This window comes from Ascidia mentula, chromosome 1 (assembly GCF_947561715.1).
Source record: "Ascidia mentula chromosome 1, kaAscMent1.1, whole genome shotgun sequence".
Taxonomy (NCBI): Eukaryota; Metazoa; Chordata; class Ascidiacea; order Phlebobranchia; family Ascidiidae; genus Ascidia; species Ascidia mentula.
Genome location: NC_138566.1, coordinates 9,966,741 through 9,994,242, shown reverse-complemented (window position 1 = coordinate 9,994,242; position 27,502 = coordinate 9,966,741). Strand labels below are relative to the sequence as shown.

Sequence of the window (27,502 nt, the reverse complement as noted above, 5' to 3'; positions counted from 1 at the left end):
CCATCTATTGCTTGACCACCTGAAAATAAACCTTGTGGTTTTATCGGTGCCCATGCCATTTTATTTCTTGTGTATATTGTTTTTACATTTGTTTAGTAGCACAAAATACACATGATTTTTTTCCAATATTGGTGTATAGTATAAAAACTAGGATACTATGGATTAAAAAGCCCTCCAATTTTTACTTAACCTTGCTCATGTACCAACATAGCTCATTTCAATGCACACTTACCAATGAGTGAAATATAGCTGGTGGCTGTTCTTTGTTGTCTACAGCATTTTCTAAGAAATGCTTGCATCCCACGTGTTTCCTAAAACATATTTTTTACATCATTTGGCTCATAGCCATCATAAAAAAAATTTAATTAATATAAGACTCAAAATTGATCCAATCCGTGCAATAGTAAAATCATAACTTAATAATCTGTTCTTCTGGCATATATAAAACGTAACTTTATTCACCGACGTTTCGCCTGTTATTCAACAAGGCTTCCTCAAGGTGTAAAATCATATTTGCCTCAAGTATCAAAATATACAACAAAAACTACCAATAAAACAAAATATTTCCACAGGATGATCGTGCACAAATTAGTGACCTATCACAATCCCACCTGGAAATAAACCAAGGCCACAATTATGCCAGGCTGAATACCAATTGTAGTTCGCAAAAAATATCAAGCCATGCACAGTAAATTTATTTTATGAGGTACTGATATCAAATTTAGTTTACAACTTTTAGCAACAGAATTACCACAATTTTCTAAGCTTGTTTGTTCTTGTCCATACAGGCCCAAAACAGCTGATGCTTAAGGAAGAACAAACATAATGCAGCTCCAAACAACGTTTCCATCACAAACTATTGTCAAAATTGATGGTGACCTACATATTACAAAGGTTAACAATAAGAAAAATTAACTAACTGTTCTGCAATATTGCCAACACTAAGACTTTCGCACATGTGAACATTGGGATACTGTAAAAAAACATCATTGCATTTACATCTAATTAGCAACCCCAGTGGATAGATGGTTATGGTTTTATGATTCAAATTTGGGCTGCAACTCTCTATTTGCAGACTGTTGGTCTGTGAGACACATTATTGGCCCCTTGTTTGACCATACATAGGCTGAAAGAGTAGCAAAAATGCTTTTTTTCAATTGTAATAAAAAATACACTCAGTTGCAATGTAGTGTCAATCCCAACTCTTTTCAGCACAATAACAATAAAAGTAGATACATATATACCTGGAATCTTTCTTTAATATCCTCCATATGGCAGTTTAAGCTACCTATGACTTTTCCAGGAAGTTGATTTATATTTTCCAATGAAAATGTTAGTGCCCTATCACGAGGTGAAACAGTCGATACATGAGAATACCATGTATATTTTTTACATGGTTTATGCGCTCTTATACTTGCCAGTTCCACGTTATATCTGTTATTTTAATTTAAGGGTTGAATTACCTGAATTAATTCATCGCCAATATTATTGCATTACACATCCACAGAGCACAGATATGACCGTTGACCATTAGCAAAAAATAGAACACGAAACGGTGATAGCGTCCAACAATAGAGCGATAGATTCTATTTTCCCGCTTTAAATCGCTAATTGTGTCATCTAACGAGCGCTATCTAACGACTAATTGTCGACTAATGGGGTGCCTTTGTAAATTTCTTTTCGGCAAAACAAAAGTAGATCCATATTAATTCTACAAAAATATAATTATGAAAAACTCCTACTTCTGCTTGATGCCTCACATCCTGGATGGAAGGAATAGGGCAGACGAACTGTTGATTCGTTAAGTTACCGCCAAGAAAGCTCAGCCGCATCAGTGTGTGAGAGAGAGAGAGAGAAGAAGAAGGGATTTGCTTTCTTCCTTTTCAAAACATCAATTCTCTCGTGACCCGACTTGTCTACGTAAGTGTGCTAAACTCAATTTACCAGGGTCTTTTTTTCTTCAATTCGAGCCGCTCCACAACACAACACAACCGTCTAAGCGTGAATTCATGAGTAATGGTTTCAGCACCTTGCTGTAGCTTATGGTTCTGTCATTTAGCCCGCAGTGCGCCTAGGGTTTAGTTGTCGCCAAAATTGTTTGCAGAGTTTTTTTTTGCAGCAGTTACAGTAATTTGTGCAAAATTGCGGCAGTCCATTCCATGTTGTTATTTTTACTAGAACTTGTTGAATCGGTGCTCTATGTGTGTTTTACAAAGTAAAGGTATGTTTTACATTATGGTTCTGTTGTTCAGGTATTTGCGCGTTTAAATGCCTTGTTTTACGCCGTTGTAATAAAAAAGAATATCAATGTAGCATTAAAGTCTATATCTGAGCAATATTGTTGTAATGCAAAATACTGCATTGTCATTGTGAATGCAGGTGCATGTTGTTAGCATGTAGGTGCAATGGATTGTTTGCAATTTACTGCATATAATGGTGTGTTAGTAGCCCACATGACTATTTTGTTTTTGTTTTTTTATGTATGTTAGATGCACAACAAGAATATGAAAAAGCTGCAACTGATAGCTATAGTATTTATATAAACTGGTGATTGGCAACATCTGAAATGCCGAATGCAAATTCAAACAGTTGTGAAACTTCCCCTCAACAAGTCACAATGCGATCATCACTGGGATCTAATTCGAACCGAAACCAACCTGCTTCTGTCCGAAGACGAAGCCTCAACATTTCACACTTCAATGCGCTTCAAAATGCTGTGTCAAATTTGGCAAGGATAGATGACTTTTATTTGGAAGAACTTGGTTATGGATATTTTTCTGATGTTTTCAAGGTACAAATACCAAAACTTGTTCTATATTTTAGTATAATCAAATTTACTTTAAAAAATGTTTGTTGTCTTTTGGTTTAGCAAGTTTATCATTTTATTGTAAGGTATACTTTTGCCAAGTTAATGTAAAGTATCCAATGGTTTGCTATTACTTTACCCAACAATGACAGCATTGGTTTGTACAAGCATATCTGTAACTTTAGTGTTAGTAAATCCACTGTTGATGTGTAACTCACAATAAAAAGTATGTATGTATCTACTATTGAAGTAAACAGGCGCAGGTTGCCAGTTGGATGCTTACCAACCAACCGTAGTTATCCCCTTGGCACGGCTAGCTCGCTGCTAGTAACGAGGTACAAATAGGTCAATCGCCAGATTAATCTTTCGTGCAGATACTGCATCCTTTCGATTTTCACACGTTCGCATGCAAATTGCTAAAAACGGGTCGCGGCGCACAGGGATTTCTCAGGTTGTCTCTGCGCCTCGTGTGTGGAGATATTCCATGCGCTTCTGGTAATGCCGATCGCTTTTGGCAAGGGCGGAAGCCTGCGCAGGAATCCCATTGAATGCTTTAGATGGCACAGAGCTAGCTTAACACGACTTTTGTAACTGGAGTATCTGACACATCGCCAAAGATAACTTGACGTACTTCCTCTTAGTAACGTGCACGTGCGTTTAAATAGTGTGGCGCTATATTTTAGAGGCCAAGCCCTTCTTTAAGTCGCCCTTTCTGTGCCCGATAAGTTCGTAATGGCGGAAACACTCGTTAGCAGTTTATTTGTTTATGTAAACTAGCCGGCTACGTATTCTAACCAACGGCTACTCAATAGCACGACGTTTCTCGTCCGTGCGTTTTTACGTTCTTGGGGGTATATTTTAAACGGAAGACCTGCCGCATTCCTTTCAGTTTATTTGTTCTTGGCATTGCCATGCACTACCTATTTATTTGGTGATTAGGTAAGATATATTATGATACCAATTTGCTTTGCTGCCCTGACCTGTTCATTGCCATGTGGTTTTGCAGCTTTCCAAAACAAACTGTTTTAGGATTGAACATATATGTTAAACCAGGGTTTTCCAAACCTGGGGTTGCGACCCTGCAGGAGATCACACAATGAATTTTATGGGTCGCAAAAAGTCAATGTTACACAAAGTACAGTGATGTTCTTTTCGTTGTACAATTCATAGTAGTTTCAGTGGTTTTATAAAAAATATGTAAATATTAACATCAAACATGAGGGATCATGGCAAATTTTAACCTGTTAAAATGGGTCACAAGTGAAAAAGTTTTGTATGTCCTTCCCTAACCAGTTCTAATGAGTAAATGGGCTTGACAAATTATACCCGAACTTATTTTGTCTCAGTTCCAAGATATTCTTACACCTTTACTCACCCCATAATGGCTATGAATGATGATGCAGATTTTCAATAGCCTTGGTCAAATATCTTATTTGTTAAGTACTCATTAATCATTAAGGCATAAAATAGATTCAGAAGGATAACCCTGATCAAAATAGTTTTTCCTGTATGAATCAAAATTGTCTATGTCAAAATTCTCTGGGTTTATCTTGGTTTGTTTGCATTTGTAGCTGTAATTTAATTTGTCATTATGTTTGTTTTTGCTTCTTTCGCAACTCTGAAAACATCCCCAAACCCTTTCTCATCACTTTACCAGTTGTATCTTGCTAAATGGTTAGTCAGTCGGAGCAAACAAAACTTGTTTTATAATGATTGCTGTTCTTTGCGTTGGCCCAATATCATTCATACTGGCCTTTATGCAACTAAGAACAATATAGATGTTCAGTCATATTTTAAAACAGTTATTCATAGTCCAAATCTGTTTTTTATTGATTGTATTTTATATATATACAACCCTTTTCCTAGAAAATGTGAATGTTTACATTGCAAACTTTCAAAAGCATTTGTTTGCTTTTTGTGGCACCTCTAGGGAATAATTATGCTCCATCATGGCATGCTGCACTAATGACTGAACTTGCATTAGCAGTTCAGAGCAGTTTATAAGTGGTTTGTCTGTCTGTCTTTGCAGGCTACACACAAGCAATCAGGCAATGTGATGGTCTTAAAGCGCAACAAGGATACCAACTCCAAAATGAACATCCTGCGAGAAGTCCAACTTATGAACCGCCTTTCCCACACTAACATTCTCAAGTAAGGCCTTGTCATATTGATTGCTGTTATTGATTGCAGTTTGCCAAACTGCAAAACCTCAAATGCTTTTCTGTAACCAACTACACAATTTAGAACCCTTTGTTTAAAACATATTTGTGGGATTCGTTAATTCATTTGGGTTCCCTTTTTTGGTTACTGTTTTCGTTTATTCAAAACAGCAGTTTGTGCATAAACTTGTCGCTTTTTAGTGTAAAGTTCCAAAGTGAATGTCAAAGCTAAAATTTACCGTTTTTACAGATTTAAAGGAGTCTGTGTACATGAAGGACAACTCCATGCACTAACGGAGGTAATGCACATTAGCTCAAAAAATGCTAATAAAACTTTCAGTACATTATGGTGGCAGTAAATAGTTTTTTTGGTTGCAGTTCATCAATGGTGGTGATCTGGAGCAACTAATAACAAAGAAAAAATATAAATTGTCTTGGAAGCAACGAATACAGATTGCACATGACATTGCATCAGGCATGAAATACCTGCACAACATTGGTATATTCCATCGGGATCTCAGCGCCAAGGTAAACTGGAAACCAATAAATTAGCACTCAGTCTAAACTGCTGTGGTTCAGTATCAGGCATATGAATGTTGTGTAGTTTAGTATTTTAAATCTCTTTTGCTCCTAGCATAGAAGATAGTACATATACAAACATGTTGTTGGTGGTAGAACTGTCTGGTGAGCGTATCGACTGACAAGAATGGCAAGACCAAGTTCCAAGCAGTGGTAGCAGACCTTGGGCTTGCCGAGAAAATACCCGCCACTCCAGAGGATGAGAAACATCTGGCACTGGTGGGAACCCCGTACATCATGGCACCTGAAGTTATACATACCAGACCCTACAACGAAAAGGTTTGATATACTGCTTAATTTAAACTTTTAGCTATTTATTGCCTTGGAATTTACGACTTTCCTGAGAATTGTGTTCATGTGTGCATAGGCTTATTGCTCCTGTGTAAACTATTGGGTAAATTGTGGTGCGCAGGAATCCTTGTTGCGGTTTGCCTGAATGCAAAGGTTACTGCTTTTAAAGGGGAGTGAAAATGGTTGGTTGGGAAAGCTGCCTTTTACACAACCTGCAGTTTCAGAAACCTAATATGGATAGCAACCATGTTAATCATTACAGAAACGTTACTCTAAAATTTACAACATTTTAGTAATTAACAAACAAATGGTTCATTCCTCTGTATTTGCTGGTATGTATACACTTGCATATATTTTGTTTTGAGAGGTTTATACACCACCACCGCATGAAATGACCGCCCAAGCCTTGGCTATATTTGTATAACTGACACTATCTTGCCCTTTTTGTCATGGCATGCTGGGATATACAGTAATAACCCTGGCAGCATGTTGGGAAGCTTTCATAGTGCTGGATCGTGGCCCTAAGCCAATCAACATTACATCATAATTATCATGCTTTAAGGAAGTTATCTGCCAACTTAGTGTGTTTGTGTTTGCCTCAACTTCACCATGATGAAACCATTTTCACTTTATGTAAATTGTTCAATGACGATGGCCATGATATCAGTAGAGTAGCACATCCACCGTTCGTTTACTTTTATTCTGCACCTGATCTATGTGTAGTGGGGCATTTTAAAACTTTCATTAAAAAAATAATGGATATAACTACAGTACATTCAACCAAACTAGTTGAAAAAAACAATTAAAAAACAATCATGAACCTGTCATGCCAAGGGAATAAACTCGTAATTAATTTACAGGCGGATCTTTTTTCCTACGGGTTGATCCTGTGCCAGTTGATGGCCCAGGTGTCTTGTGATCCTGAAGAGCTTCCACGAAGTTCTGACTTCGGATTAGCGCGAGATACATTCCACCGAATGGTAATGACTGGTGATCCAAACACTTCTCCACCAAATGAGTTTCTTCAATTGGCTTATGACTGTTGCCAGGTAACTGTGACTAGTCAGCTCTACTGGTAATATTATGTTGTACACACATGTTTGTCGATAAGGTTAAGATATGCCGAAAGGAGTTTGATTAAATCCTTTCCGTGTTTAATTATGTCGGGTTAATCACAGTTTGTCGTTGGCACTCTATTTCATGTCTTTGAAGTGACAAGCCTGTTTGCTAAACAAATGCTGAATGGTTATGGATGTATGTTCATCCAGGGTAGGCAGACACATAAGGACAATTTCTGAATTATGCACAACAGTTTCATCATGATTTTTTTGATTAATACCATTTCAATTAATGAGTCAAAAGTGTTAAATATATTAAATATAAGTGTGTATGCTTGAACTGTACCTGATTGGTCATAATTGCAGCAGTCTGTGCGAGTCCCTTTATAGTTATTTCATTACAGGGGTGTTAGTAATGCCCATCAGGTTAAATATTACTGTGGAGGGGTCGGTTAATTTCCGGTGTAATTGGTCTCCCATTATTAAGCATGCATATAGTAACATTTATTGTGTAGTGAATCTTCTGGTGAGTTTGTTCATTACATTATATTGCACTGTTGTCTGTCATTTTGCTTTGGAAATTTTGTGTTAAACACATTTTGTGTTTTCCAACTTTAAAACCGACAGGTATAACTTCATTAATGCGCATTTCACAACCCACATTCTGGTGTCTTGACTTCTCCACTTATCCCAAAAACGACCACCCATATTGTATGCCATACAGGCATCACCACATATATGGAAATTTACACGTATTTCCTAACGTTTAGGTCGAAGCCAAAAACCGCCCCTCCTTCCAGCAAGTTGTAGCGCGTCTGGAATCTCTCCTCGTAATCATGAAAAAGAAGAAGCGTTCCTCGTCCTTCAGAGGTAAGTGTGGATATTTCAGTGGAATGTAGGTTTGTTTTCATAAGCCAGACTTAGTGGCAATAGGAAAACACCGTCCCTCAAAAGCTATTGTGTTTATTTTTTTTGACTCCCGTTTTTGTGTTTATTATCAGTAAGTTCCTGATTTTTGTGGCTTCTGTCGTAACAGGGCACGTGTACGACAAAAAATAACTACGCATTTAGGCGGCAGCGATTTACGTCAAAGCGTTAGATGCAAAAGTTCTTTGCAATCAATAAAACTTTGTTATTAAACTGTACGCAAGGCACGAGGCCGTAATTTTAGATCCGTAACCTTTAAAGTTTTACTCGCTTCAGCCCGAGAGCGTAAAATCGTCGCGTCACAGCAGGTCGAATGTCAAAGGCGCGCAGCAGTTGCAACGAACGTGCAGTTCGCTGTGTGCTTGCAGGTCTACGCATGTTGACTTGTCGCAAGGCAATTCGTCATAATGCCATCGCTGGCGTTGATTTCTATTGTTCGCCAAGGTCCTTCACGCAAATGGTGGCTGAGTTTAATCACGACCTTCCTTCCTGTTCTCGTCCCACGCGCGCTTCGTGGGGTTTTGGTGAAGGCGAGACGCGCTTCTTGCGTCTGCTGGTGCCCTGCCATTGGCGATTTTTGTCTAGCACGCCCCTCCCTCCACCGCACGTCAGATTTGCTTGTTGCTTGCATCCCAGAGGTTTGCACGTGCTGACTTCTGGCCCTTCGCGTGAACCCCGGGTTTGTCCCCATTCGTGGGTTGTTCGATCTTCTTTCTGGGCCAAAACAACCGACTTTGCCACAAAACCCCTTGAAGTGGTCTTGTACATGTTGTCCCATGCAAATGAGCGAAAATTTGTATGACGTATTTGACTATATGATGTCACCCGTGTACTTGTTTTGTTTTGAGTAATGTCCCTTAACCGACAAGCTTCATCAATTAACGCCAACAGTATCCTAAATACATGGGTTTGTTTATGTTATATTTGCAACAGCAGCCTTGTGGCTTTGTTTCTTTTACAAAGTGCTGGTGTTTGTTGAAGTGATTCGAGCGCCAACGCCCACGAATTATGAGCAAGTTGCGAGCCGCGGTATATAAACACGCTTGTGTAGCGTGTGCGTGCGATCATTGTGTCGTACTCGCGAAACCACGTTTGTGAGACCTTTTGTACTTGCACCTCTGTTCGCGTACTTGCAGCCCAACCCCTTGGTTTACTTAAGGTTTAAGGGTTTTCCCGAAAATTATATGGAAATCATTCTGGTTAGTTTTTAATAATTTTTAGATTGGCCCCGAAATCCTTTCTGTACCTATAGCCTCCTGCATTGTGGCCAAGCACCAAATGCCATTTTTTGGCCCGGAACAGCTCAAGGTTTGCTTTGTCCCAGTGACCTATCTGCGATCGATTAACAAGCAGCATCACAAAGCGAATGCGACACATTTCCACCGATTTTACGTTAAACCGAGGTCGCATAAAGGACATTTGCCGCCACAGCGCCTAAAATGATAAGTCAGGTCACGGTACACAACCACAGAACCTTTCCACAACCTTTGAAAACTACAAACACACTTGTTCTCTTATCGACAGTTGACGAAGTGAGCCGCAGTCGATATTCGGCTTCCAAGATGAGAACTTCCCAAGGTGCCAGCAACAGAAGCCCTATCATGTCACCTTCCAAACCTCCAAAATCACCACGGGTTCGTATTTCTTTCACTTTCGCGTTGCGACTTATTGTTCTTTGGGTAATTTTCAAATATCTTCGCGGTTTCGCTGAGGTAGGCGAAGGAAAAATGTAGTTGTTTGAACATTTCTCTTTTACTGCTTTGTTCAAACAAAACTATCTCAGTAAGATATTTACGATCAGTAAAAGAATGGGAGAATAGTGCTGGCGAATCTATCGAATTGTTTTGATAATATACAGACCCCTTTAGTTTAACCGCAAGGTCAAGCAAGTCGCCAACAATGCCCCATAGCTTTATTTAACTTTTAACAGCAAATTGTTTTATTTCCTCATATATAACTTGTTAAAAATCAGATACCAAGTATTTGTCCCCATAAGACTGTCAGAAGAAACCTTTACACAAACAAGAGTTCTAACTATTGTTTGATGTTCCCACCGGGGTCGATGGGTGAATATTTTGAATTTAAATAGCCAAAATGTATAGACTGTGTGGATATAAAAATGCACATAGTAAGCCGTGTATACCATAAGATCCCGAGAACCATCGACCTCAGGTAACCCACCCCGGAAGAAACCCGTTTTCCGTCTAATAGTGTGCCACACGTACATCACGTGACGCATTACCTGGTGCAGGATAGGTTTAGTCACCAGTTCTTTGCACGCGCAGACTCGTCGTCCGTCTTCGGCCTCCCGTCTTTCTAGAAGCTTCTCCGACATCTCCCGCGAGCTCCTGACTCACGCAGCTAACATGGCGCTTTCGGCGAACGGAGATCAACCCGACGACGAAGCGGAATTCGCAAACCCCTTCTCGGCACTCGAGGTATACGTTTTTGCCATCATAATATGCCATAGGCCGAGTGACAAAAGCGAGTTTTTTTGTCCCGAAAAAAATTGTCAACTTTCGCCATTAACACGTAAACGGAACAGAGAATTGCATCAACCTCTTTTCTAAAAATGCATTACCATTTAAATAAAAGTGAGGCTATAATGATTTTGTAATCTTTACGGCTAGCAAAGCGAAAGTCTGCGGTCGATGCAAAGTTTCAATTAACCTCTGATAGTATTGATGTGAACCTCAACGCCTCCTACCGATGTATACAATGTTTCACACACCATAAATTAACCCTTGCAACACGTTGTGTTGGCCACTATCGCATGTCTTGATACGTGTCCTCGGAAGGATTACAGTGTTTAGAGACATTAGTGACACCCTCGTCCGTTATTAAATTTCTCCCCCCTATACTGTAGTTGCAATCAGATGTAAGCAAAGTGCCCACCTCTAAGTGTCAAGTTGCCACGTTTATGTTATCCAATCTGCTGAAAATGTCACGCCGATAAATTGTGCGTTAAAGCGTCGTGCAGGTCGTGAGACAGTTATGAGTTTAAATAATATCATTGGGGCGTTATAAAAACAAGCATCTTGTAACTTATGCTTAAGATTCAAAGTCCCTTGGCAAAGTTGAAACAACCCGGACATGTTTATGTTTTAAGCGTTGCGCAACGCACCCAGCCTCCGCGTTCGGAGGGGTCGGTGACACGCGGAAGAAGAAGCTTGCGTTTACACATGCACGAGCTGCTCAGTACCACATGCGAGCTCTATTCATACATGTTTGTTACTACATTGGTAAATAGAAGCGTTTCCGCTGTCCTTCTGCCTATAGAACGCGCGGTCGATTATGATGACGCGGTCTCTACGTCGTGGGTTGCAGGTTACTGCTTAATACCGCGTTCATAACCTGTGTTTCGCCTTGTCGTTTCGTCTTACTGTCCTTCGGTTTCATTTGGAATGTCGAGTTTGGCGAACTCTCAAATTTAGCAGCTCCGAGACTTTCTCGACAGGTGTTTTGTGCGGCAATTTCTGTTTCGCGTCGTTTACCGCACCCCGAAATCTTAAAGCAAGCAGATATCGCCTGCGCACATAAACATTCTCGAAGGGGAGAAATCCACTTCCCCATCCATGTCTTTCTGTTTCACACGAGCATTCGTGGTAAAGGTCGATACCTGGTCGCGCGTAGATTATTATGTCAACTTACCTTTTCGGTGCATCGTGATAATCATCTACCTTCTATTTTGGGGATAATTAAGCTTTCTTCTCTATAGTCACGCATATTATAAGTGGTCTATATACGTTCGCTATTGGGTGCTCAAATGGAGCTAATGTGACTGTTGTATACATTTAATCAGCATGAAAACCATGAGATGTTCGTGTATAGGTAAATTTTAACCGTTAATGCAACTTTTGCCTTGCGTAAAATAAAGCAATTTTAATTGTTGCTACGTGCCTTGAAAAATTGTGTGTTCATGCATACGTTGTTCTCCAAACGTTGTGATAAAAAAACAGTTCTGCAGTGGAACAATCTCAATTAAAGTTTGCCAAGCGCACTTTCAATCGCTGGAATGTCGCTGTGATCTTTTGCCCAAATACTGGCGCCCGTACAAAGTCGTCCATCGCTCATTCATGTCCGACGTGTGTTTGCATGCCGGTTGCTCAGTAAACAAGTCACCTCCAGTCACCCGTAACGGTCACGCCTTTTGATGTGTGACGTCAAAAAAACGATTTTACTTTCACATTTGGACAAGCGGCGACGTTTGCGTTTTTGTATTTTGTCCTTCACGTTTCCCTCAAACTTTTTGTGTTGCGCTCCCTCCGCGGGGAATCTGACATTTTCGCTCGGGTAGTGTTGTTCATTGTGGCTGGTGATCTATTTTTAGAAAACCCGTAAGCATGCCCTGCTCGTATGCGTCTCCGTGCCTCGTTGGACGCATTAGACAGTAAAACCCATTGTTTCATCAGTTAATTTTGAAATGAACACTACACGCCTTCGCCAACTAATCTTAGTTATCCGTTTGGTTTGGGTGAAAACATTGTGTCCTTACTGCTGACCTATAACGTGACTTCATGTACGCATAGTTGTAACTATTACCTTACCTGAGGTTGAAGAAATGAACTAACCCAAGAGACAATACGTGCTTTTTGTTTCGTGCTAAAATACTCAATCCTATCTTTTCTTAGTATATTTTGTTAAGGTCATGTAAGGTTACGGAGTGAAATATTTGTAGCCAACTTTCCAGCAAACTGTGTAGGACGCGGGAAAATATGTAACATAATGATTGTTTGCAGAATATGCACGACAAAACATGTCGTAACAACCAATACACTGACTACTAAGCGTCATTGATTGCCTTAATTGTAGATGGAATTACACAGAATAATACTGAGATAACCCAGTCGTTCTAACAGTATAATTAGCGAATGTACAAAAAATATCGAATGCCTCGGTTGAACAAATTACCCACTCAGGGTTTGCAGCTTTAACTTAAATTTGGCATCACTTCGATTGTTCAATGGGTTGTTACGTTGCGTGAAGCTGGTCCCGATTCTTGGTACTTGAACCTGATTTATTTATTTTAGCATCTAAACAACGCCAGAAAACTGACCGACGAACCGAGTCTGGCACTGCTGGAGATGACTTTTGACATTGCCAAAGCCGACTACGTGAGGAAATCGTGGGCTGAAGGCGGAGAGAGAACGGACGCCGACGGTGCAAATATACCTAAGCGACGCCAGTCCAGACCCAAGTCGGTTTTCGGTAAGATGCATGATTCTGCAGTTTGCAGTGTACACAAAACATAGGGCAAAAAATGTTGTTTAATCCGGTTGGAGGGAGGTTGTTCGTGCTCTTGCGGGTGTTTTTATCGCAAAGCAGCCCAAAATATTTGCGGTAACATCACGCGTATCGTGATTTGCAACATTTTTTTGAATAAGTTTATGTAAACATTTTTTTGCGTCGTGTCATTTGTGCGTGCTGTCAGTAACTCTCGCCGTTTCATGTATTTCGTGGGTTCTGCTTCTTCTTTCATCGCATTTGACGTTGGCTAAAATGTTATTTTGGACCAAAATATTCCATTTAGATATCGCATGTGCACGCATCTATACAAATGTGACATTGCAGAACCGGTTTCAGCCAGTGTGACTAACGAAAGTTAAATACAGCGCAACTATATGCCGCTGCGTGAGCGATTTTTTGCCTTGTAATTCATGACATCATCGCTACGGAATATATCAAGCTCGTTTAATCCACTTGGTTTATTGCTAGTGTTACCAAGATGTTAACCCAGCAATTTCGATTAACAATTGCTAACCGATAATATACTTCCCAGCTTCTTTCAACGAAGATTCCAATGCAAACGCCCCCTCCCCACCGATGAGTCTCAATCTCTCCTCGCCAGCACACACCTTCCGTCACCGCTCCTCAGACAGCGTTGTCTCAAGCACCCGTTCCCCTTGCAGTACCCCAGACGGGGGTTCAACCGGCATGCAGCAACAAGACAATAAATATAAGATGGCCGTGCACAGAGCTATGATACTCTCACCTCGGGGGAATAACCTCGCATCGTGGTGGTGCGCCCGCAGGAGGGCAGAGGGAGATTCTGATGCCGCAAATGAGCGCCAGTCGCTCGCCTCCGTACTGTCGGTTCTCTCGCGCCACGTATCGACAGTGAGACGTAGTATAAGCCTGCCCGATGTTTCTCGCATTAGCACACTGTTTCACACTCACGAACCGACGAAGCCCAACGGCGCCACCTCTGGCGAAAGGAAGCCGCGCTCACGCACCGACGACGAGGATGTTTTTTACGGCGCTTCATCGCAAGGTCTCTCCAACAAATTTGGCTTGCAGCGGTCTCCAAAACTGGTGGTGAGCGATCATGATGATTCCGGGAGCAACGGCAGTCACCGCGTCACGTTCGCACCCAACGGAGAAGCGAAGTTGTTTTTTGCGGAGGAAAGAGATGCCGAGGATGACGCCACATCTTCCACTTGTGGGTCGGTCGCCAACGCGTCATCCGCTCCCGACGCTCCCGACGCAATTAGTCCTCACTCCATATCTTCCTCCTCCTCCGGATGCTCTTCGAGCGGGCTACTGGTTTGCGCCGCCGAGATGACGCAAAAAAGACGCAAGGATCCGAAAACTGACATTCGGACTCAAGATCCAATCCTTCCCACCCACTCCTGCATGAGGAGGGAGAAGACGGACCATCATCGTGCATCAAAATCCGGAAACAGGGATTCGGGATACGAAGAGGATCATCCTCATCCCTCGATTCCTCCTATTCTAGAAAGCGGCAACGCTCATGTGGTTTGGAGCATCCAAGAAAACGGCGACATGAGCAATGAAATCCAGTATGCGAGCTGCAGCCACGGCGGCTCGGTCACCGACTGGAATAGCAACGAGCGCAGTTTCCATCCGTCCAAATACAAATTGCGCTCGGATCCCGTTCTCTGATCGTCAATCCCTGCGCCGTACTATATACAAAGAGATGTATGTCCCCTCGCTATGCAAGATATAGTTACGACAAGAAGCATGTGGAAAGATGATGCGACCACGCCTATCGCCCCGTCGAAGGCAAAGAGTTTTTGTATATTGCGCCAAGTCGCGTTTTGTTCAGTTTTACACAGCACGAGCACACCTGCACCGCACAAGTATATTGTTGTTGATTGTACATAACCTTGAAGCTGTGAACCTTTTTGCTGTGCGTCTACTTGCAGTAACTAATTTGTGCACGCCGTTAGTTTACGCGGCCCCACACTTTATAGCAACACAAAACCGCGCAATGCAAAAAGTAGCTGTCGATGTCGACCCCTTCAGTTTTTTTTTACGAATCCGGCGTATTAACCAACCTCCAGTGTTGACGCAGATTAAAAATTGTCAATAATGCCGCAAAAGTGACTAAACAGAAATGTGTAACAATATGTAGTGACTTTTATACACTTGCACCTGTCAACCTAAACTGTGCGATCCTCCGAGCAAAAGGTGTGGAGAAGGAAGTGTAGCCCCTGTTTCCGTTTCTGTTCTATTTTTTTGACTGAACTTCTTCACTTTTCCTTATTACTTCCGCCGACAATGCAGCTCGCCATGCCTGAAGTATTGTCGCTTGTCCCAACTTCACTGTACACAACCCCCGATCGTGTTGAGTTGTCGACTCGACTTCAACTGGTAAAACCGAGTACACTTGCGTTTTTTTGCAAAGGGGCTAAATTTAGTTTTTTTTATAAACTTTAAGACCAATCACTCTTCAAACCTTGCCACCCAACAAGAGGTGGCCTGATGTATTCAAAGTGTGCCTGCGGATTGAAGCGGACAACGTTTTTGTTGCTTTTCTGCTCGTTCTCTCGTATTTTTCCGTTCTGTTTTGCGCCGTTTGAAAATCATTTAATTATGTTCCAACGATTGTCTGAGAAATAAATACCGCGCCGACATTGTTGTTGTACTCGTGTGTTGGGGACAAGTTAACGCAATTTCAGCAACAATTAGATTATAAGACACTGCTGTGTCAAAAAGGTCTGGTTGTTCTTTCATAACGATTTACATAGCCTATCTGTATTGTACGAAACAACATAGACCCAAGTACGCTTTCAGCAACAAAATGAAACAAAACTTCACAGTGAAAATGAAGGCAAAAATGCTTTGCGGTGGTCCACAAGTTGAAAATACTTTTTCCGTGTTTCTGATCATCATTAAAACAGGGTAACCTGCTTAATAAGATCGGAAGACAGGAAATAGCCTAATAGTGAATGCCGCTAAATTATCAACTCATTGTGCGGCCGGTGGAATGTTCACGGTCACCTTCGTAACTCCCCTGACGTCACTTTCCAGCTCCGTAACTTTTTCAACATCCTCATCCTCCTTTCCTATCTTGTCGATGTGACTATCGGAATAACTTCTCCTTTCAGCCAACCCCGAAGGTTCAACGTCCGTTTGTTCGGTTTCTTCTTCTTCAAATTCCGGATCCACCGCCGGTCTATCGACATCCGCATCAACCAAGCCGATGTCGTTTTCTTGTGCAACCTCCACTTGCAGTGCAACATCTTCCTGATCCAAAGAAGTTGTGTCAGGATTTTTTTCACCGTCGCGGACTTCATTCTCTTGCGGGGGAGAGTGGACTTGCTTTCTTTCTGTTTGGAAGTTGGGAGTGACTTCCTCGCTGGATGGTCGCCCCTCCGGCGTTCTGTCTGCATCTACCACACCCGTGTCCAACTCCATACGCACCGGAAGATGTTCAAGAGTAGGTTGTGGTGTTGTGACGAAGTTCGCTTGTACCTCGTCTGTTTCTCCAACTCTATCTTCTGTTTTTATTTCTGTGGGCAAAATTACTATGAGGTGACAAAGGCGGAGAGTATAGTATCATTTCACAAAAAAGTTTAACTTTCAAGGCAATAAATCTATGTACATATTAATTTTGTCCACCAAGGAAATAAGAAAAACATGACATACCATTCTCTGTGGCTTCCAGTTCAGGCGAAACCCACTGCGTCCCCGAGTCCGCAACCTCATTTGATTTTGATTTCTTTGCCGAAGTTGTCCTTATATGGTCTTCACTATTGTTGACTTCACCCGATGCCTGAACGTGGTTGACCTCATTTAGCTGCGGGACATCCTTTGCGTCACGTGCCATTCCATTCTCAAGTTCAGCGGTCGACAAGCCGTCTTCCAGCTCGTCAATATCCTCATCGTTGTACCCGTGAGTGCTGTTCGCTGCGGTGGGTATGGTGACGACGGAATGACTGGATGCGATGTCCTCCACTCGATCGCCGGACAACGCGGATTGCGCTCTGGAACGAGTGCCGTCACTCCGCCGGGTTCCGCCCGACTTGGAACCACTGCGTCTCGAACCGTTGTTGACCATCTGGACTTCCTCGTAAGTCATAACATTGGAACGGAGAAGTGGCGAAGTTGGTCCCGACCCGTTGCCCGACTTTTTAAGGATACCCATATCGCGGTAGATGTTGTGGATGTTTTTGTCCAAGTTCAAACGCACCGGATCGCCGTGCAGTCCCAAGTGCAGGTTGCTTGTGGTTTTGGATTGCGGCACCACGGGGTTTGCGAAGTCGTTCGCAATGCTGAGGCCCGATTTGCGTCCTCCGTGAGCGGAAAAGCTCTGATAGCTTGTTTTGCTTTTCGTGTGATTCGCAGCCGATGATTGCTGCTTGCTGACGCTGTGGTGTTGGTCTGGTAGAATTTTTCCGGACGTGCCGCCGAGGCTCTTTACTATTACACCACTCGGCTTTCCCTTGCGCTGCTTCACATTCTGCTCAGCCCTCGAAGTCAGCTCGCGCATGTAGCTGTCGAATACCTTGTTTCGCTTCTCTGCCTTCGCCGAGGATGGCCTTTGCGGCGGAATATGCAACGAATGCGATATCTGAATAAAGCCGGTGCGAGTCTGCATCTCCACCATTCCTTTGCCCGTGTTATCTGCCGCCCCGGGACTGTTCGGCGCCGCTGTACGGTAGGATTTAGTGGTGCTGCCGAATCGGGACTGACCTGGCTTTCCGGTCTGTGAGCGACCAGTCAGCGGTGAGCCGTGGAAACCGCGGTTTGGAGAGTGCTGGGGCAAATCTGTCAACACACAAGCCGGTTAACGAAAATCTGGTGGGAGATGCGGTATTGATGATCAAGGGGGGATATTCTTGTTATGTACACCTGTAATTTCCTCTAAATGAAAACGTATAGGAGAAAGTGCACAAAATTATACTTTCATACCACGTAGGCATTATTTAAATTAAAACCAATGGGATACATAGAATTCGTCAGTGAAAACAGACACCAGACGTCATAACTTTAATCTTACCTCCGGCGATTTGCATCGGGTAATTCCTGGGCGAGGAACCGGTGGAACGGGGCAGAGTAGAAGCCGACTTGGAACCTTGTCTCGGGTTCCAGGTTCGGCCGCGGCCGTCGTTGGATGAGGGCAGGCGATCTTCCAATAACGCACTGCGAGCGTCCGAACTGCTCATCTTGCTACTGGCCGGTGGCACTTTCGGCGTCTTCGGAGTATTGTTTGGTGGCCCGAACTTTCCCACACTGCTCAGGGGCACGTATTGGGCAAGATCAAAAATTTCTTCCATGCGAACCTGGAGATAAAAAAAGCTGTTGCCTGCCGCATCAACATACAAATACGAATGCTCTTTATGTTCTTTAGCGCATCTGTGAATATATTGCTTCTGTTGGAACCACCAGAAAAGAGAACTGCATTTACGCGTGTCTACAGTAAACGATCTTTTAAATTTTTGGTGTATTTGTAGTTGAATACATTTGATATTTGGGCATTTTATGTCTTGACACTTACAGGCGACACCGGGCTTGGTGGATTTGGTCCGTTGATCACGTTGTAATTTTCGTCAAGATCTGACAAATTCAAACCGCTGACTGGAACAGACGCCCTGGATGTCAGTCGTAGTAACACAAATTTACAACGAGCACAAAACATCTATTCGGTTGCACAAAAATTAAAAAAATGTTCATCTGTTTAAAGCAGTGGTTCTTAACATAATTCCTTGTCGGAAATACCCTGTGAAATCACCAATCAGTTTACATACACCCAGTATATTATATAACCATAATACGTGAAGATTCGGTCTCTCCACACACCCTAGAAACAGATCCGCACACAAAGCGCATAGATATAAACTACTGATATAAAATGATGTTGCCCTCAATGCTCAACAAACCACATCACATACAAAGCAACAATAAAATCGCATACTTCGGCACTGAAGGTCTGATATCAACCGTTGCGATCGGTGAACAAGTTTTCATGGGTAGACTGTTCAGCGTCACGGTCCTGGTCCTGTAAGCACAAGGAATTATTAACCGCGAGTGGTGCAAAATTGTAGTGTTCTGTCGTACCTTTGCTGTTGGCTGCCCGAAGTTGGTTTCTGTAGTTTCGAACCCCCTTCTTCGCCGTTTGGGAGCAGTTTGGAATGGACTTGCCCGGTCATTTTCATGCTCTTTGCTGCTTCCTGTCTCATCGCTTCCAACTCTTCTCGGCTGACGTCGTCGACTGAAAAATTAAGGACGTTGCTTACGTATAACGACGCGGCTTCACGCGCAACTGACATGCTACAATAGATCGTTAGATCGAGTTGGAACCAAGCGCACAAAAACAGTGTTCTCGTATAGGCACGGTTGCATCAGACAACAACGTCAGAATTTCTGTCAAAAAGTTTCTTATTCCATGAGAATCACAACGACTTTCGTGATTCTATCGGCAAACATAAGCATATATATATAGATACGCTGCAACGTTGCCCTCAACTCATAAAACACCAGGCATTAAACACCGTTGACGAAAGCTTTTTCGACCAAACTCTCTGCATATGGCGACAAAAACCGCAACAACAATAACAAATCTAGCTGACATACGTTTCCTCTCGGGCTTTGTTGGGACGGTGGGATCGGCTTCGTTTACGATCTGGTTTGTAAGTAGTTGCGAAAGATCAAAACTTCCCGTTTCGCTGGCGGTCAATCGACTTCGCTTGGTGAGCGACTGAGACGTGAAGGCACGTGCCGGGAAGGCGTCGTCCGGTGCACCGTTCATTGTGTTCGTGTTCCTTGATCTGTGAGGAGGGGACTTAGTAAAAAAAGGCATTCAAACCTTTTCGGTATATAAATTGAAATAAGGTTTGAAAAAGATTGCAGTCGTATTTTTGCCCTCTTAAAAGTGGTAAAAGAACGTTAAAGGTCTAACTTTACTTTGATCTTCAACAAACAGGTTACTTGGAAAATCTTGTTAATCGAATATGTGAATCATTCCCCATTCTATATTGCAATGGCCTGACGATTTCCACCCTTATATACTTTCTATCACAAGCATGGGAAAGTTTATGTTTGGAAAATCTGAACAATACTAGCAAATGTACATTGTGTGTGTGGTTTAAATCTGAAGCAGTCTCACCACAAAAGGTCGTAACATTCGAAAACACGCCCGATCCCTGTAGGGGGGAAAAAGAAAGCGCTTATAATAGCAGGAACGCACTTGGCCGATCTTGGCGGTGTTGTGATCGTCGACTCGCATCCTTTTGATGGCGCAGTCAGATCAAGATCCTTGTCGACCTTGGTCACGGTCGAGTGCGGACGATAACCGCTGTTGGTGAGGTGGACAAATCCGACGGGAAGCTGGTCATACGACAACAGCTTGTGGAAAACCACCGGCAACGAGTCGTTTTTACTCTGCAGAAAAAAAACGCATTTTGTCGATTAAGTGCAGACGGTTGTGTATGGTTTCATGCATGCACATTGGGCAGTGGACCTTGAAACCAAAATTACCTGGAAGATCTGTTTAGTGCGAAGCAAAAACTAGTATATTTGAGACTTGTAAGCACCTTGTTATTGTTTTGATCATTTCGAAGCTTGGTTTCGAGAACTTTCGCATCGTTCAGTTTAAGTTGTTCGTCCCATGAGAGCGGCAACCCGGCCGTTCCATCAGCGATCTCCGCAACCCTCTTCGACTTTTTCCTCTGCAATTCCTCTCGCATTTTGCGCCACTTCTCCTTGGAAATCCAGAAAGCTGGGGAAGAATCTCGCAATATTTGCCACACCGCGTCGTCGGTCGCGAAATCGGCGTCTTTGTTCTTGGCGTTTTTTACGTTCCGAGCAATGTCGGCCAACAGGGCGGTCAGGTTGCCGGAGCTGGTCGAAGTTGTCGACGAGTCTGCCACATACGGGTTTTCACCGTTCGCTACTCCGACGAAACGGAGTAGAGTGAATTTTCTATCTTCCTCTTGTGGGGTGTCTATTGGCTTCACTTTTTCTGGGATATTTTCTCCATCGTCTTCTTCAACGCCGCTTCCCATTGACTCGTCGTTCGCGTCCGACGCCATCGAAGCCTCTTTTCCAGACCAGCTCCCCTTGTCACCTCTACAAATACTCTTTTATTTTAATGCCCATATTCGATATCTCAAGGTTTGTGGAATAAGCGTTATACCTTTATAATCCATGCTATTTGGCTTATATTTGCTGACTGTCTAACTACTTTCTGTATACGTTAATATCAACGTGTTTGGTCTCTAACTACAAATCCAAAACAGTTTCTTACGTCTTTGCGTCACTCGTGCAATCTGTCCGAGGGTTTTCTTCGATTTCACCGTCGGACGAAAAGCCTTCATCGCATGTCGCGGTGTTGCTTTGTTGCTTCTTCCCGACCTGAATAATGTCGCCACACGTTATGACTAAAACTCCCACTAAACATTGGGCCGCATTAAAACCCACATCAGCGTTAATACAAAACATTGAAATCCGAAATTTTCCACAAACACATGTAGGGAGATACAGAACGTGTGCTTATTTAGAAATGTTTCGACAAATACTTGAAATCTTCAGTATCCTGTAACTTATCACTACACGCGGAAAAAGTGCGTAGTTTATTGGAACCTTCATAGACTCCGACACAACGTTTCCGTTGACGCCGATACGAATCCCAGCTCTCGACTGCAGTTGATTCAATACAGTTTCACTCACTCTCGACTCGATGTTGTAGTAATCGCCCGCACGTTTTTCTGCGCATTCCCACATGGCAATTATAACTGTGGTCGTGGGCATTTCAACAAACGTGGGTCAGTGCACAAAGAAACACACACACACCTGTGAAAGATGTAAGAATCGGTTGTTTCTTGGATGGCTCTTTTCCGGCGAAACTGTACCATTGTGAAGTTGGTCCGAATTGCGGAGGAGCACCCAGCTGTCTTTCAAATCTACATAGACAATAAATGCGTTTAATTTAATCTCTGTTTCCACACTTATTTAGTAGTTACATATATGCGTTGACTTGCCATACACTTTCTACGGTGTAATGTCATGTCATAAACTTTTATTTATGCATTTGCAGCTTATTTCGGAATGTATTGCAACACCCTATGTTAGGTTTCTGCAACCTTGGCGGCGACTTTTTTTCTTCACGTGGAACCGAATTCGCGGTTTCTTCCCAACCCGGCAGTTTGGACGATTCAAGGCCGTTCAGGTCTCCGTTGAAGTAAGATGGAGGTGTGGAATCGGACACGACCCACATATCTTTTCCCGTCACCTACACAATGTATTGCTTTTTATTGGACTACGAGTGAAAGTCTGGAAACAATTCTTTTAAGGCAGATAACTTTTGATAACGGCATCGGCGACGTTATGCAAAACATCAGAATAACGTTATGCAAAAATATGCAAAACAAGTTCGTCTAAGCCATTTCATATGGAACCTAAAAATTTGATTACTTCGTGTTTTATGCACACGTAACTGTATATAATATAATGCTTGTTAGTAAAAGTATTCCATTTGTTAACAACCCAAATCCACCACCTTCACAGTAGCAAAGGGTCCTGGTTTTCGTTCCCATTTCCCTTCTTCGTCAGTCATCCTGGGCGAAGGGCGACCGTGACTCGTCTGCGACCGTTTCTTGGAATTGAGGGAACGACATCCAACGCTGATGACACCGTAACCAGGGAGAGAGGTCGAGGTCAAAGGTCGGGTTTTGTAGCTCGAATTTCTCGCCTTAATACATGAAGATGAAAATTGACGTCCCTTGGGAAAGGAACCAGAAATTGCGTAAAACTTAAATAAATACGGCTGCTCACAAAGATCACAATTTTTAGAGGTATATGGTTATTTTACTGTGTGCGCATCTGCGATTTTGCAAAACATTTGCGTTCTTAAAACCACGCTTTTTCACAAACATTGATACAAATAGTGCCCGTACCTTATATGTAATGGTAAAAAAACTCCACCAAATTACTATTCGTTCAAACGAGCCCTACCTTAGGTGGAGTATGAGTTAGAGGTTTGTTGGCAATTTCCATCATAACCTCGTCCCGAGCGTCACTGGGGCCAATGTTTACCCCAGGTCGCGTGAAAGCCATCTTGGTGACAGAAGCACTCGATGACGTCGCTTGCGATTCCGACAAGGGGACCACGCGGCGCCCTCGGCTGGTCGCCTTGGATTTGTTTGCACCGGAGTTGGAGGTCAGTGGGCGGCTTGAGGCAATGCGTTTCCGCGAAGGAGCTGACCTGGAAATTGAAACAAGACACTAGTACTTGAAATGTTTCCGCATGAATAGACACGCTTTTATGTCACACACGTGATGGCGTGATATGGTTTTAATGAGTTTTGGAAATCCTTGACCTGGAAAGTGAATTACGCATGACCACCGATCAATATCACTTCGGTAAAACCATTTAAACACAGATTAATAAAATAATTCCTGAGGCTTTCGTTTCGAATTTCCAACCCATACACGAACGCTAAAAAATAAAAGCAGAACGGTCGCAACGCCGCTTTGATAATCAGTTTTTGCCACGGGAAACAAAAGACTCCCGTGGGCAACGCGAGAACCATAAACAAATCTACACGAGAGAATGAAGAACAAGCAAATAACTTCGGCTCCGGTCATAAGCTGCTAATCAATTTGGCTTACAAAAACCGGACGGTGTTGCGTGATGAAACACAAGCCAACTATGCGCATCTGCCGCTAGCCGGGGCCTTAGGTTACAGTAGGCGATGTCGATATTGTTGACTGCGTCATTCTACACCCAGCAGATCGCTTCAGTGAGGTTTCATTTTGTTGCGAATGTAAACTCGTCACAATAACTGTGCTGCCATAGCGGGTTAGCGGGATGGTACGTTTTCGCATTCCTACAACGGGGTTACATGCTCCCTGCTCTCGATCTGTATTGCGTACAGTTGTGACACGGAATCGCGACCAAATTACATTTAAAGGTGGCAGGTTTGCCACATGTCAGGGTTTCCTGACATGCTCAGGAGTTCAAATATCTGCGTCAGAGTTAATGTTAAAAAGTATTTGAATGAACCAGATTTTTAATGTTACGTTTTGTTACATATAATACGTATTAGTAATTGCTAATAACCTCGTACTTCCAATGTATAAAAAGTACATCGTACCAATCATGTATACTATGGTACAAAGTTTGTGTATTCATCTACTAATGGTCATTCTGACGTTGCTTTGTACATGGATGTAACTAGAGTTGACGGCACATGAAAGTCGTGAATTCAGCGGGACAACGGACAAAATCAAGAGTTTTAATTTCGTCAAGCAGTCACGCCCACTCTAATGCGTTTCCGTTGGAAACGACCATCCTTGAAATATGTGCACGCAATTGGCGCTTGGTCTGTCGCGTGTTGTTCTTTGGCAGATCATTTAGAAAAAATGATGTCTTAAAGCAATACTGCGACGTTGCAGTGTGACGTTTGTAACATAGATTTCGCTCACCAGAAAACAAAACAACACCGAAAAGATAATTAGTTGGAACCGCGCGTGGAGAGGACAAGTCGGGGTTCCAACCGCGCCATCAAAAGAGGAACCGCCGCCCATGCGCCACCGCACAAGCTCGAGCACGCTTGTGGTAATCGGTGCGCCCGGTGGCCCGACAAGCTTATGGGGAGGCAGCCGCTTGAACAATGGCGGCAAGGAGCAAAATAAACTTTCAAGTCAAGATCGAGTGGTGTCCATTCTCCGCTCATACTCCTTACGTTCTCCTTCAAGCTATCCATCCCAAAACCTACCCGTATTGTTGCAAATCATAACAGGATCAGATCGAATCAACATCATTCGTTCAAAGAAATAACAGACGAAAATAAACCGCAAATACTACGCACAGGCGGACCAACGAATTCTAACTTTTTTTGGGATAAATTGTTGTTCTTGAGCGAAGTGAGCTTTGCTGATAAAAACTACAGTCGAGTAAACTTTCCTTAAACTACGACAAAACACAAAACAATATTCTAAAAATTTCAATTACTACAAAAGTCTCATCCAGCTGCCCGGCGCAATTCAATAGTTTTCGCCCAAAACAAGGTTTTAAGCAGCCTGCCTATAATTATCCTACTCCCAGTTGGTCTTAAACACAATGCGTAGCAAAATAGCTTTACCTTGTTCGCTGGGCTGACTGAACAATCCTCTCGCGGTCCTCGTCTAATATCTGGTCCAGAGTCTTCTGTCGTGACAGGTTCGTCCGTTTAACTCCCAGGAGGTTTATCTGGTCATGTATCACAGCGGATAGCGGCATCTCGTTTGGGTCGACAATCTCATATTTGGAGTCGATGTCACCGAGAGATCGCTACAAACACAATTGGCGTTTGCGGTCGTTTGGAATGTATTTAGGTGACGAGAGTACTGTGACGCTCGATAAAAGGCGCAAACGACCCTGAAACTGTTGCAGAAACACGGGGTTAATGAAACAGAAAAACCACAACACAAAGCTGTAAATGGAGGGGAACACCGCTTTATCGTAAAAAGGTCGTCGTTTTTATTGCTGATCACGATGTCCATTTTAAGAGCCATTGTCTTGCGGAACATTCGAGTGTTTTATTGCGGGTGTTAAAATTTTGGGATAAAAGAGGCACTGACACTTAATCGTACTTTTTTCACTGATCGTGTCAAAACACTATTGATCCAACACAGAAGCAAGACATCACACAGTGTGGCAGGTTTATTCTTTCATTTTTAGGTACAGTACTTTTGAACTTTTAAAACGCTGCATCGGCCAAAGACTTTATTGCTACCAAAAGTATAGATTGCGCCCTACACCAGTAATTTAGGGTAAACAATTTATACAAGGTGCAGCTTAACAAACCTTTCTCTGCAACACTCCGGCAGCGTATAACTTCATAATAACAATGTATAAACAGAAATGTCACTCAACAAACATTATGAAGAACTTTCATTTCCGACCTTACATGCCTTCGTAACTGCGCATATTAATCATACGCGCCAATATGCTTTCCCTCCGTATCCTGGTTTCTCGATATAAGTCACGTACAGAAAAATATTTATTTTAGATTTGAATCGAATACAACTCGTAATACAGGGTTGAGTTGTGCGGCCTGAATGTATACTTATTGTCGGTGACAACTATTCATCGCGAAACTGTATGGATTACTTTGGCTTACAATGGTTCGCTCTGTGTGCATTTCATCACATAATTTATCGCAGGACTTACGTGTTTTGATCGTTGCAGCACAAACGATGTATGAGCATCCAGGTACTCCAAAGCCGCGATTATTCTGTCAGCCATATTCACAAACGTTGTTATTCTTGACAAATGGCCATATTTTGCCTACAAATTGCTTTATACCTGGGGGTCTCAAAACAAAAATGTCTTTCTGAGTTCAGACAGAAAATGCTACACTATTATCCCCCTTTTACCGTCGTGGGAATTTGAATTTTTTCTCACCGAAGTTTATTTAATCTCTTCGAGTGTCATGAATCATTAGCTAGACGAGAGCAATCACATCGCCACAAAATTACCCTCGAATTGCGTCTGAAGTACATGAAATTCGCCAAGATACAACATTTGGCGTCGGTTTCAATGTAGTTTCTCCTATGCAACAAAAAAACTCATGATGAACATCGGTGCAAAATCACTTGCACTGTTGTGTTCAACAATTAATGAGGACATCCTTTAGAATTATATTTAAAATACACTGAATAGCTGCTGACACACACATGTTAAACCTACTTAAGATCTGAACCTTGTAGCTTAATCCAACTAATACGACAGACTAGTGGCTGTGCAATTTGGGAGATTTTTCTGTTCTTGTGAACTGAAGTGGCCTTAACGCCCAGCTAACTGGTCATTTGTCTGTCGAGTTACAAAAACTTTTCTCTCCAGGCCGTGTCCTCTGGTTAACAAAAGCACCACTCGTAAAAGCTATCCAACCATTTGAAGCGAAAGTATAAACATACCAGTTCTGCCCTCAGTTGCTTTAGTCTGCGTAACAATTGACGACTGTCCTTAACCCGAGTTTAACACAAGGTAATGTTTCGTGGCGCTAATTATTGTGTAACAGTCAACTGTTGCAACAAAACGTCACGAGGCTTTTGAAAGAGATTTCTCCACAAATTTGCCTGAAGAAACAAGAGCAATTTGAACGAAATTTTCAGCAACCAGAATGGCAAATTTGTTCCGTTCGAGCACTTAGCGGCCGCGGGCACTCACACTCGTTCTCGCGCATCACACAACAAACGCAACAGCATCAGAAACCAGCAACATGGTCAGAAACCTAAACCCGTTTATTGTGTTGTCCCTTGTGGCTCCGGTAACGGGGGTACAAGCCAGACGCAAAATGAACCGCCAAGCAATCGTATACAATTCCAACGCAATTGTTCGCCAATGATGATGTGTCGACGTGAGCACACAACAGGCACAAAAGCTTCGCCGATATTTGAAGTTATGGGAGCGGTGACAACGTGCCCGTGACAATCGTTGCGGTTCAGTGATT

At 42.6% G+C, this 27,502-nt stretch overlaps 2 protein-coding genes across 3 annotated transcripts; one reads left to right on the top strand and one right to left on the bottom strand.

The window, feature by feature from the left end:
- The first annotated feature begins 2,495 nt into the window (after positions 1–2,495).
- On the top strand, positions 2,496–15,697 carry LOC145914920 (uncharacterized). Its single transcript, XM_083002692.1, has 11 exons — positions 2,496–2,791; positions 4,836–4,957; positions 5,216–5,264; positions 5,344–5,493; positions 5,641–5,823; positions 6,696–6,884; positions 7,664–7,763; positions 9,345–9,454; positions 10,106–10,258; positions 12,851–13,028; positions 13,600–15,697. The coding sequence occupies exons 1-11, from the start codon at positions 2,567–2,569 to the stop codon at positions 14,721–14,723; spliced, it is 2,583 nt and encodes an 860-aa protein (XP_082858818.1). The 5' UTR covers positions 2,496–2,566; the 3' UTR covers positions 14,724–15,697.
- Positions 15,698–15,737: 40 nt separating this feature from the next.
- Positions 15,738–26,539, bottom strand: LOC145914878 (uncharacterized). 2 transcript variants are annotated; one of them, XM_083002689.1, is made up of 18 exons: positions 26,455–26,539; positions 26,221–26,363; positions 25,151–25,338; positions 23,019–23,268; positions 22,564–22,755; positions 22,148–22,296; positions 21,858–21,967; positions 21,648–21,772; positions 21,313–21,419; positions 20,600–21,134; positions 20,254–20,447; positions 19,641–19,834; positions 19,125–19,278; positions 18,982–19,065; positions 18,565–18,658; positions 18,067–18,349; positions 16,713–17,834; positions 15,738–16,576 (listed from the first exon to the last, which is right to left on the bottom strand). In XM_083002689.1, exons 2-18 carry the CDS (start codon positions 26,293–26,295, stop codon positions 16,032–16,034), a joined length of 4,401 nt encoding a protein of 1,466 aa, XP_082858815.1. In that variant the 5' UTR covers positions 26,296–26,363; positions 26,455–26,539; the 3' UTR covers positions 15,738–16,031. The 2 variants fall into 2 exon arrangements, with proteins under 2 accessions (XP_082858815.1, XP_082858816.1); XM_083002690.1 differs by lacking the exons at positions 26,221–26,363; positions 26,455–26,539 and adding an exon at positions 25,855–25,973.
- Between the last annotated feature and the right edge of the window lie 963 nt (positions 26,540–27,502).